Genomic DNA, 13,176 nt, shown 5'->3' on the forward strand with positions numbered 1-13,176 from the left:
CCATGATGCTGCCACCACCATGTTTGACAGTGGGGATGGTGTGTTCAGGGTGATGAGCTGTGTTGCTTTTACGCCAAACATAACATTTTGCATTGTTGCCAAAAGTTCGATTTTGGTTTCATCTGACCACAGCACCTTCTTCCACATGTTTGGTGTGTCTCCCAGGTGGCTTTGCGGCAAACTTTAAGCGACACTTTTTATGGATATCTTTAAGAAATGGCTTTCTTCTTGCCACTCTTCCATAAAGGCCAGATTTGTGCAGTATACGACTGATTGTTGTCCTATGGACAGAGTCTCCCACCTCAGCTGTAGATCTCTGCAGTTCATCCAGAGTGATCATGGGCCTCTTGGCTGCATCTCTGATCAGTCTTCTCATTGTATGAGCTGAAAGTTTAGAGGGACGGGCCCGGCCTTCGTAGATTTGTAGTGGTCTGATACTCCTTCCATTTCAATATTATCGCTTGCACAGTGCTCCTTGGGATGTTTAAAGCTTGGGAAATCTTTTGTATCCAAACCGGCTTTAAACTTCTCCACAACAGCATCTCGGACCTGCCTGGTGTGTTCCTTGTTCTTCATGATGCTCTCTGCGTTAAACGGACCTCTGAGACTATCACAGAGCAGGTGCATTTATACGGAGACTTGATTACACACAGCTGGATTCTATTTATCATCATTAGTCATTTAGGTCAACATTGGATCATTCAGAGATCCTCACTGAACTTCTGGAGAGAGTTTGCTGCACTGAAAGTAAAGGGGCTGAATAATTTTGCACTCCACTTTTTCAGTTTTTTATTTGTTAAAAAAGTTTGAAATAGCCAATGAATTTCGTTCCACTTCATAATTGGGACCCACTTGTTGTTGATTCTTCACAAAAAATTACAGTTTTATATCTTTATGTTTGAGGCCTGAAATGTGGCAAAAGGTCGAAACGTTCAAGGGGGCCGAATACTTTCGCAAGGCACTGTATATATATAGAGATATATATCTATATATCTCTCGATCTATATAGAGATATATATCTATATAGAGATATATATCTATATATATATATATATATATATATATATATCTATATATATATCTATATATATCTATCTATATATCTCTCTATCTCTCTATCTCTCTATCTATCTATCTACATACATACATACATACATACATACATACATACATACATACATACATGCAACCGTCAGTATCAGGTATCGGTCATCGTCAGTTGTTAATAATTTAAAATTAATTTCTCCAGGTAAGTCAATTTTCATTTAGTTACCTGTCAGTGGTGTCTTAAAACCTTTGACCCCTCTAGTTTCTCTAACTTCCGTCAAAACACGGGCACCCAGATGATGCGTTCGAGAGTAATCGTAAATCATATAATGTCACAGAAAGAATAATAAGCAACCGTAATACATCTTGCTTTCTGCCACACAGCATTATTTTTTCATTGATTACATGGCACTTACAACACAGTAATACAGCAGAGATCTTATTTATTGATACATTTCAATATCGATTGATCCAGCTTAAAGGTGTGAACACACAGGGCCAATAATCGGCCGTTGGCCAGTCTGGCGAGGTCAGTGACTCAAATCTGTTCAGTGTGTCCCGTTCCGTCGTCCGCGGGGGGCTGTTGGCGTTCATTTTCGCCGACCTGACATATTCAGTCGGCGGCAGGGCAGTCAGGACTCACCCGGATATGGGGAGCGGAATGAGGTGACTAGAGTCTCTCAAATTCTGACGAAAATCTTTTAAACTAACCTTTGTTGAGCTGAAATGAAGACAGATTCAGGAACTGCATGGCCTATTTCTCGCTTAAAACGTTTTCAGAAACCTGTTTCAGTGAACTATTTTAGTACAATATGAGATCGTATTCTGAACGGCCGCCATGACAGTCTGGCTATGAATTTCCGTCGAAAACAAACCCATGTGACGCGTTTGTCCAATCAGCTGCCGGTTTTCATTTCTTGGGCAACCATACAGAGTAGCGTCGCCTGCTGCTATGTAGACGTATTACGTTTCTCAAGTTGGTGTCGCCTCAGTGTGTTCCAAGGCAGTTTTTTGGACCTCGGGGACCCGACTGATCATCTGGCTTTTCTGTCAACAGTCGACCGTCGGCCCTGTGTGTCCACACCTTAACATGCTACGTTGACAAGTAACGTTAGCTCATGCTAATGCTCGGCGGGGAACGTTAACGTTATAAGGTTACAACGTCGTTCAACACATTCATGAAGTTCTTATAAGTATAATTGTTTTGATCAAGGTAAAGTTACCGTTAAACAGCACTGGGCTAACCCACGATTACATTCGCCAGGTAACGTTAGCGTTAACGTTAGCTAGCTGTATAGATGGAATCAAATGCTAATTTAGCCAGCTATCCCACCCTGTTTCTTCTGCCTCACTCCCAGCCGCTAAGGGACAAAAGTCGGGATGAAAGCGGACAACAGCCCCACAGTTAGCCAGCAGCCAGCCACTATTATAAACTTACAGCAATCCGAACCCAGCCAGCACAAACTCCAGTGCCGGTTGATAACGATGCTAACGACATTAACAGAAAGTTTTATGTTCCGTTGGGGAAACCGACCATATCGCCCCAGGTGACCGAGTCTGGCTGGCCGCGGTGTTGTGCTGAAATTCTCTGAAAGTAGCTAAGTCTCTCGGAGGTGTTGAGTAATGTTACAACAAACCCTTTTCCCCTGGTGCTGAAAACACAAAAACGTGACACTGAGGTGAAATATATTGTGATATTGTGGTTTTAGCTGGTGGCTAATGTTAGCTTGCTTGCTCGCTAACTGGTCAACTATGCTAATGTTAGCGACCAATACAAATCGAATCAAGAAAACGTAATTATGTGGGGGAAACTGCAGCTATTTTATCAGAATGACATGAATAAAAGTTACTAAATGTAACAAGGATAAAACTAATGGATAAACCTATCCCTGAACAGATATATTTTAATCGGCAATTATATTAAACTACAACTCCCATTATGCCACTATACAACGTCATCAAAAGTCTGTGTTTTGATTGAGAGACCCCTCGCGGCAGAAATATTGTACGTTTTAATGTGCACATGAATGTCGTCAGACTTTGCGTTCTTCATTCTTTCTCAACTTCACTCAGTATTTTGATATCAGGAATTATATGATTTACTTTATTGACACTGGCCTGGGGAAATAGAAAAAAGGCATGGGACTTTGAAAATACTGCTTTGTTCTAATTGACAACAATATCAGAGAATGCCAAAACCACCTGTGTCTGAAAACACCCTCGGGCCCCAGAGGGATTAGTACTCTTATCGGTACTCTGTATCGGCAAATACCCAAATGTAAGTACTTGTACTTGATCTTTAAAAAAAGTGGTATCGGTGCATCCCTAGTTTTCACCAACATATTCAAACATGCAAAAGTGCAACAGATGCAAAAGTGATAATTCTCTTATATAATGAAACATATTTAAACAATGCTTGTGGTCTATTCTGTTGGTTAGTCAGCATTAACGCCTCGCTCTTACATTCGGCCCTCCGCCATGTTTAGCATGTATTCGACGAATGACGTCCGTCAGATGAGCCGTCAAGGCAAAACAAAAGCCGCGACCGTAGGCAATCCGTAGGCTATTAATTGATTATGATCTGTCACTGCACTGATGCAGAATCGTCCGCATCGCAATGCATCGTAAAAAGGATTAATTTCAACACCCCTAGTTATTAGACCCTTAAATACTTGACTTCGAAGCAGTGTGTGCTTCCACCTTTATCTAGTAAAGTGATCCCAAAATCACGATAAATTGAACTAGAAAACTGTATATTAATAATGTTACGTAATGTTATTTCACCTTTGACTCACCTAAACATCCTCCATAGCGTTACCAAACAATGGCAGCGGCAGAAGATCGGAGCTCTCGATTCGGCAGCGCCCTGCTGCCACTGTGCCCCGCAATCCAAATCCATTCTTGCCATGAAAGCTATATTTAAGCTTAAAGGAGAATTCCGATCGATTTCAACACGTAGCTCTGTTTGTAAATTTGGAGTGCTGTCAGTAGCGAGAAAAATGAAAATCGGTGTTGCCTACACCGTGTTATCCTCCTGCTAGCGTTAGCAGCCAGGAGGCTGAAACAGGGCAAGTTTTAAACGTGCTTTTAGCCTCTTAACATGTTCGAAATGTCATTCCTGCTAAAGTGAGTCCTTCCGAGTGAACACATTGAATCTGACTGCAGTAGATAAAGAAATGCATGAAAGTTGTGCTAATTCAGCTCTGTGTAGTTCTGGTGTTGTCGATCACTTAACTGCGAGACTGTAAAAACGAAAAGAAAAGTTTACTGCCAGTTAAAGGACAATTCCGGCACAAAACGAACCTAGGGGTTAATAACAGATGTGTAACCACTTGATCGTTCTCAGTGACATGTATCGAATGTGTTTTGTAGCTTGAAACAAGCTAGCATGGACCGCTGATTAGCCTACAACGCTAGTATTCGGGGAATACACAGGGTATACACAGGGAAAGTAAAAACAAATCGCTATTTTGTACCATTAAAAAGGCTCAAAATATCACCGAACTTCAACGGTAGCATAATGAGGGTCCGTACATGTTAACCCAACCCGCTCTCACGCCAGTTCGTGAAAATGTCATGTTATTTTGATTTATTGATTTATGTACAGGTCACGATTTTCGAACGTTACCATTTCACGAACTGCCATGACACTGGGCAGCTCTGGGGGATGCAACAAAGGGGAAATTAAACGCCACACGCTGGCCACAACAACCGGACGGACCGCCACACGCGGGACGCGATCCCGGGCGCAGGGACACGATCCGCGGTCTTTGTGGCACACAACAACGGGGACATGAAACTGCCATGAGACTGGGCCGGTTAACCGAAGCATTGAGAACTTTGTAAGTGTACAGACAGTTTATTGAAAAGATAGATTATAAAGACACTCTCATTCATGTTTACATGCAGCCGCCATCTTGAAAACCCGTCATGACTTACAGCTGGCGATGCAAACTAAAATCAAAAGCAATTTGCTCAAAATATCTGAAATAATAATAATTTATGGGCAGCACAGTGGCCCAGTGGTTAGTGCCTCACAGCAAGAATGTTCTGGGTTCGAGTGTGGAGCTTGCATGTTCTCCCCGTGTCTGCATGGGTTTTCTCCGGGTTCTCTGGTTTCCCCCACCACTAAAAATATGTTCCCCTCCCTAACTAGCTGATGTGTGGTGAGCGTTCTGGCGTTGTATGGCTGCCGTGCATCACCCAGGTGGATGCTACACATTAGTGGTGTTAGAGAGCAGTCCCCAGCCCCCCTCCCCCCAAAAGCTCTCCCTATAGGACGATCCGATACGTATCTAGATACATGGGCTACAATGCGTGTGTGAGTGTTGTGAGCTCATCTATCTCTGGCTCCCTGATCACTCAACATTTCCAATACTGGGTGTTAGACAGATACTTTCCATTGAAGATATAGATTTTTTTTTTTTTTAGTCAGGGGCTACAGTGCTCCTAGTAAAAGAAAAGTTACATCCTTACTAGACCTGGGCAATATATCGATATTATATTGATATCGTGATATGAGATATCGTGATATATAGATATTGTCTTAGATTTTGGATATCGTAATATCGTGATATGACACGTCTTGTCTTTTACTGGTTTGAAAGGCTGCATTACTGTAAAGTGATGTACTTTTCTGAACTTACCAGACTGTTCTAGCTGCTCTATTATTTGCCTTTACCCCACTTAGACATTACGTCTACATTACTGGTGATTATTTATCTAAAATCTAAGTGTGAAGATATTTTGTTAAAGCACCAATTGTCAACCCTAGAATATCGCTGCAACATCGATATCGAGGTATGTGGTCAAGAATATCGTGATATCTGATTTTGTCCCCATCGCACAGCCCTAATCCTTACTGTTAACAGCTTGGATGGTTCCCCGTTTCCCCCTCCTGAGGTGGCGAATGGTTTTCCAGCAGCACCTTGATGCCGACCGAAGGCCCCCTCGCATTTCTTCTTCTTCAAACTTCTCCCACTCCCGCTGCTTTGCCTCTTTTACGGCAGAGGCTGCAGCCTTTTCGGGGCCGTCGATACCCTGCAACTGCCTCTGGAGTCCTATGGGACAACATATCCTGGAATGACTTCTTCAGCCGGACGGCTTCCATGACCACCGTTGGTCCATCAAGCTGTTCGAGGGTTTCCGCCCCTTGAGTCACCTAAGAGACCACAGCTCCCCACCGTAGCTTCAGCAATGGAAGCTTGGAACATTGCCCACTCGGGTTTAAAGACCCCCAACCTCCACGAGGATGCCCGAAAAGCTCCTGCTGGAGGTGTGAGTTGAAAGTCTGTCAGACAGGGGCCTCCTCCAGACGTTCCCAGTTCACCCACACTACCTTTTAGGGCTTACCAGGTCTGTCCAGAGTTTTCCCCCTCAACTCACCACCAGATGGTGATCGGTTGACAGCTGCGCTCCTCACTTCACCCGAGTGTCCAAAACATGCGGCCTCAGATCAGATGATACAATTACAAAATTGACCTTCGGCCTTGGGGGCTCCGGTACCAGGCACATTTATGAGCAGCGTCGAGACATGCATTTTCAGAATGGAATTGTACGAGCTTTCGGCTCAAAAGTCTGCAAAGAGGCGAGGGTTTAGCATTGAATGATGGTCTTTGGGGATCTGAGGTAAAGCAGAGGAAGCTATTATAAACCTGCTTTTTAAATTAACCGCAATGGTTGTTTGTTTGTGTTTCAGCTTTACCTTCAGATGTCCAGAAAGTGATTGTTGGTGAAGAACATCTGCAGGTGTGGAGCTCCAGTCTGGACCAGGTGAACACAAAGCCCCCACACATTAAAGAGGAACACGTGGAACTCCAGATCATTCAGGAGGGAGAGCAGCTTCAAGGGCTGGAGGAGGCTGATAGCACCAAGTTCCCAGTCACTCTTGTCCCTGTGAAGAGTGAAGATGACGAAGACAACTCACAGCTTCATCAAAGACAAACTGAAAAGATGAAAACGGAAGCAGCCATGAACTCAGATCCAGATACACATTTACCACTAGATACTGATGACAAGACTGGAGACTGTTCTGAACCTGAGACTGATGACAGTGCTGATTGGAAGGAGACCAGAGAACCTCAGTCAGGTTTAAACTCTCTGAATAATGATGCAGTCCCTGTTTCGAGTTGTAGTTCTGGTGAGAAACCATTTAGCTGCTCTGAGTGTGGGAAAATATTTTGCAACAATAGAAATCTGAAGAGACACATACGATCTCATACAGGAGAGAAACCATTTAGCTGCTCAATATGTAAGAAATCTTTTACACGGAGTGGAAGTTTACAGAAACACATAAGAAGCCACACAGGAGAGAGACCATTTAGCTGCTCTGTCTGTAAGAAAGCTTTTACACGGAGTGAAGGCTTACAGAAACACATGATGATACACACCGGAGAAAAAGGATTAAGCTGCTCGTTCTGTAAGAAAAGTTTTATACAAAGTGGAAATTTACAGGCACACATGAGAATCCACAAAGGAGAGAAGCCATTCAGCTGCTCAGTGTGTAGAAAAGCTTTTACAGTGAATGGAAATTTAAAGAAACACATGAGGATACACACAGGAGAGAAACCGTACAGCTGCTCAGTCTGTAATAAAGCTTTTACACAGAATGGAAGTTTACAGGCACACATGAGAATCCACAAAGGAGAGAGACCATTCAGCTGCTCCTTCTGTAGGAAAACTTTTGTAAAGAATGGAAATTTACAGAACCACATGGTACTCCACGCAGGAAATAAACCATTGAGCTGTGAGGAGTGTAGCTCCAGTCTGGAAGGAGAGTAGAGAACCTCTATCAGTCCGGTTTAAACACTAAAAGAAAAAGAATGAATTCTCTAAAAGTCTAATGAGATGTAATACTCTGTAGGTCCTTAAAGCTTAACTCTCGCCAAAATGCAACCTAGGGTCTCTTTGTGAATGTACCCGAGTCAAACTTATGTTTAAACGCATAATTAGGAGGGAAACGCTACTTTTAAGGCCCTTTTTAAATGGCCTTTTGAATGGGAGTGGTAGGGACCTGAGGTGTGAATCTTCACTGAACTCCCCATTCGATTAAGATTATCAGGTCTTCGATTCGATATCTCGATGCGTCAAATAAATTTTTTCTATTAAAGCCATATAGGATATTTGACTTGACAAACTTGCATTGTCAAGTGCAATGCCCAAGCTGCAATACGTAACTTTAGACTGGAATGATGAAGTGTTTTGGTTCAATTCTATAAGGTAGCTACCACAAAGGTTGACCTATTTTGGATTAGTGATATACCACCCTACTTTTAACCAGCAAATCTATTGTGCTGTATTGGAATAACTGTCCCCAGACAACTCTTTAACACAAAAGGTATTGTTTACTGAACAATAACTTAAATGTACAAATAATATTTAGCCGTTAGATTGAATAACAACAAAAACATAACACAAATCACACCTTTGAAATATTCTGACTGCAATATTTCTTCAAATGACATTTCACACAACTACCCCTTTACCCGTTTCTTTATCAGTTTCAACTTAAAACACCCCAGCTACACAAAATGATTCCTCCTTACAGCAGTTTCAATGTAAAACTTACTCAAACCCTATTAAACCACTGTGTTAACACACACCTACCCACCCGCACACGCCGAGAGAAGAAAAAAAAAGTTGCGGGCCAGATGGTAGCTCATGTGGATGTGCAGCAGGACGTTATCTTCAGTGAAGCAAACACACACAAATCCAACTTACAGTTAGCTGTTAGTCCAAGAAACACGAAAACGGCAAAGTCCCCTTCAGCAGGGAAACACGCTGTCATCCTCTCCGGTCCAAAATCAGCAACTCTCCGCCGTTAGCTCCAACTTTAGCTAGTCCGTTAGCTCCAACTTTAGCCAGGAACACTAGCACAACGTTTGTTCTAAACCACTGCTGTTAGACAGGAAAAGTGCCGTAGTGTAGCTACACCTCTTCAGCTTCGTTATTCCACTTAGATAGTTTCCGAGCTGACTAGTGACTCTCGATGTTTCTCAGTGTTTTCTTTCCTCTTCTCGATTTGCGATTCTCTCCTGTGTCTCAGCTTAGCCGTTTTGCGTGCGTGTGTCTGTTTGTTTGTTTGTGTGTCTGTGTGTGTGTGTGTGTGTGTGTGTGAAACGGGTTAGGCTATTGAGAATGTTATTTTTCATTTGAATATTTATGCCGCGGCCGGAAAATTAACGAGCGACGCCATTGCGTTATAATCGACTATGGTGGGTCACTGCATCGATGTAGCATCGTCCATGTCCGCATCCCGATGCATCAATTATTTGATTAATTTCAACACCTCTAGTAGGGACACTTTTATGCTAGCCTCAAAATAACTATATTTTTTAAACACTAAGAAAGCTCGACACAATGTGAAACTTTGCTCCAAGTATCATCAGGGGCTCTATACATTAACTCGAGCATTGAGAACATTGTTTGTGTACACAGAGTTTACTAAAAAGAGAGTTTTCAACAACTCTCTTTAGCTGTTGGGTTTTCCGGTCGGCGTCCATCCAGCCAGTCAAAAGTAGTCGATCTCCGAATGCAGTGTAAGAGTAAAGATGGAAAGCTCCTAAAGCTTAGTTCCATATAAATGTACGGATAATGTGTTGTTTTGTTGTTAGTGAAAAACCTTTTAGAATATCGACCTTGCAGTTGAAAAAGGAGCCTCCTATAAGAATGACATTTCCTCCTATGGAGTCCATTCATTCGCATTCGGAGATCGACGCTTTTTGACTGGCAAGATGGCGGATAGTGTAAACAGCAACTGCTAAAGTGAGTCATTCAAACCCTTTCTTTTTAGTAAACTGTGTACACAATGTTCTCAATGCTGGAGTTCATGTGCAGGCCCCTGGTGATACTTGGAGCAAAGAAAAAAAAATAGTGATTTTGCTGCGATTATAGTGGTGCCCCTAGCACTCCCATTCAAAAGGCCATTTCATGGAAAAACAAAGATACAGTGACTGTTAAAAGTGGCGTTTCTGTCCTAATTATGCCTCTAAACGAAAGTTTGACTCGGGTACATTCACAAAAAGACCCTAGGTTGCATTTCTGCACTGTTTGCAGTAGTGGTCATTAGGGTTGCGTACCAAACTCTGGACTTTTTGGGTACAGGCTGAATTATGTCCGTACTACTGTGGACCGAATCACGTTAAATTAAACAGTACCCAAATGTTAGTACCTAACATAAGGGGCGGCTGTGGCTTAGTGGTAGAGAGGTTGCCTGCCAATTGGAAGGTTGGTGGTTCGATCCCTTTTTAGTTTAAAAGGACGGAAGTCCACGGATGGGTAAAACACAGGACTTTCACCCAAGAGAGCCGGGATCGCGTCCCGCGTGTGGCGTTTATCAACCGTTTTTAAATTTTTTGTTTTTTATTATGCCTTCCCCAATGTTTCCTTTCCTCATCCCAATTGTTTTCCTAAGGTGACGTTGGTCACCGTTGCGTTTTTGTCATTTATTTGTGTTACTAAAGCCTTTCCCAATGTTCTTTTCCTAAACCCAAACTTTTATTTATTTATTTTTTACACGCATGTGATGATGTTCTCGCAATAGCACTGCACGTTCTCGCAATAACACGCCACGTGGGGACGCCACGTGGTGTGTATGTTTACATACAGCGTAGACCTACACGTGGATAGCTCAAAATGCGTACAGCTAACACGTCATTTGGCTTTAGGAAAGTGTATGTTTTACGCAAAGTCATGATGCCATGTTGAAAAAAGAGATTAAAAAATTTAAACAGGCTAAAATGGAACAAGTTACAGGGAAGTGTAAGAATTAAATAAATATATATTTGATTTTAAAAGGTTGGAGGGATGGGTTTGGGAGGGGGGAGAGGGAGTTTTTTTGTCTGGTGTTTAAAATGTTCTAAATAAATAATGTTCTAAGTAAATAGGATAAATAGGTTTGGAATCATTTTTTACCAATGAAATAAATGTTTTGTTATGACAGAGGGAAATTACCCAAAAAAGGTTCCGTTAGGTAACAAAACCGAATGTCAGGTACCAGTAAAAATGTGAATGGTACCCAACCCTTTCTGAAATGTGATTTTGACAGTTCTTAAAAAATTGATTGAATTATGAAGTTAATATTACAGTTTGTATCCATGAACTTCTTCATTCATTTGCAACTCAAACTGATATTCTTGGGAAATTAAACAAAACGGCCAATCCGTGGGCCTTCACCTAAATGGCAGCTGTTCTGTAGTTACAAAGAACCGCCACTAGGAGTGTGACGAGATCATAGACTGTTAATATTAATGGCCAAAGCATCTGCTTCAGCGAAGTGCTGCAAATGCGGAAGTGCCTTAAACCTGCATTCTATCTGAATTCCAGCAGGGGGGCAACACATGCGTTTGCAAAAGGAGTTCGGGTTCTTTAGAAGTCTATGAGAAAATGACTTCTCACTCCGTAAACATTTTCATAATGAGTAGAATCGCTAGTTTTAAGTCTTGTGCAACACAATGATAATTTTTTGAATTATGGTCTCGTTGATTTTAAAATCGGCGATAAAGCAGGGGATGCTTTAGGGTGTGGCTACGATGGGATTGCCAGTGAAAGCTTGTAACGTAACGTGGCTCCTCCCTCTCGTCTAAAATCGTCACATCCGCAACCAGGATTGCTGCCCCGGACGATGGATAGTAGATCTCCACAAACCAACGGGTGGCGTCACACATGCTCGGTCTATTAATATATAGCCTATGGACGAGACGAGATCGAGGCGAGATGAGATTTTAACGTTTTGAAGGAAACTTCAATGAAGAAATAAGACAAAGAAATATCGTCCTTTTTTCAATCCAAAGTTACAAAATGGAAACCGAGCACTGAAAGGTTTTGCCACAAAGTCAAATGACTGGCTTCTCTCCTGCATAACTCTCAGTTACACTGTTACTTATTCCATATGTAAGGAGGAGCGATAGTCTCTTCCCTCAGAGAACCAAGGTTACAACATAACTAAGTGTTTTCTGGTAGTAGTTGAGACCGTTGTTTTGTACTTTGTCAGTGTACAATAGACAGAGAGAAATAAAGCTTATTTTAATATTGTTTCACAGTGATTACGTTCTCAAGCACAAATAAATTACCATCAAACACTACACAGATGAATTTATTTATTTTTTTATTGACAAAATGCAATTTACAGAGAATCAGGTAAGCAATAATAGCACGTGAACATCAAGTGCACAAACCTATGAAGATAAAAATAATAAAAACATACGAGGCAATACAAACGAGGAGTAAGACAAACAAAACAAAAAGTATAAGAAGATAAATTTAGAGGTTTCAGGGAAAAAAAAGGTCTAGTTTCCACAATTTTAATACTTTTTTTGTTATCCAACGTTCTAAGTGACATCAGTAGAGATTTAAATTCTATGAGAAAAGGTACAAAATTAGGAGACGAGTTAGAAAATTTCTGCTTGTGAATATAGAATTTTGCATACAGAATAATGAAATGAATTAGATACTCAAGAGCACCATTACCTGAATTACTGTAGAAACAGATGATGTCTTTAAAAGGAACACGCCGACTTATTGGGATTTTAGCTTATTCACCGTAACTCCCAGAGTTAGACAAGTCCATACATACCCTTCTCATCTCCGTGCGTGCTGTAAGGCTGTCTTGACGCCGCCAGCGGCATCAGGCCGGCACAGAACATGCAGGTGAATGGTTCCAGTGATCCTACTGCTCCCAATTGTGACAAAAGTGACAAAATAACACCAACATGTTCCTATTTACATGTTGTGATTTGTAGAGTCCCAGCATGTGCAAAAAACAACGTAACATGAGACACAGCCGTCTTCTAACCAGTAAACAAACCGGGAACTATATTCTCAGACAGGTTGTTGCAAAGCAAATCATTCCGCCCAAGTACTATATTCTTCCACCTGAGAATATAGTTCCCGGTTTGTTTACTGGTTAGAAGACGACTGTGTCTCATGTTACGTTGTTTTTTTGTACACCTGTCCCATCAATCCTGCTTGCAGGTGTCCGCTCATTAAACAACAAACTGGACTATATCCAACTTCAACGAAACTCCCAACGCGAGTTGGGCTGAACAACAGTGTACCGGCACCAGCTACCAGGCTGCTCTCGCCGGCCCGTGGAGGTGGGCTGTATTAACACGGACTGGTGCAGAAATGAAA

At 41.9% G+C, this 13,176-nt stretch overlaps 1 protein-coding gene across 4 annotated transcripts in view; it reads left to right on the forward strand.

The window, feature by feature from the left end:
- The window catches only part of LOC120554235 (gastrula zinc finger protein XlCGF8.2DB-like), a 147,610-nt gene that overhangs the window by 6,727 nt on the left and 127,707 nt on the right, over positions 1–13,176 (forward strand). For 3 of the 4 annotated variants that reach the window (XM_039793004.1, XM_039793005.1, XM_039793006.1), the window contains one exon: positions 6,746–9,788. The exons of the other annotated variant lie outside the window; for it this stretch is intronic. In XM_039793004.1, the coding sequence (XP_039648938.1) occupies positions 6,746–7,827 (1,082 nt within the window). In that variant the 3' untranslated portion in view covers positions 7,828–9,788. Of the gene's footprint in view, positions 1–6,745; positions 9,789–13,176 lie in introns of those variants that run through there. 4 annotated transcript variants of the gene reach the window in all.

The sequence above is a fragment of the Perca fluviatilis genome, chromosome 24, assembly GCF_010015445.1.
Source record: "Perca fluviatilis chromosome 24, GENO_Pfluv_1.0, whole genome shotgun sequence".
Taxonomy (NCBI): Eukaryota; Metazoa; Chordata; class Actinopteri; order Perciformes; family Percidae; genus Perca; species Perca fluviatilis.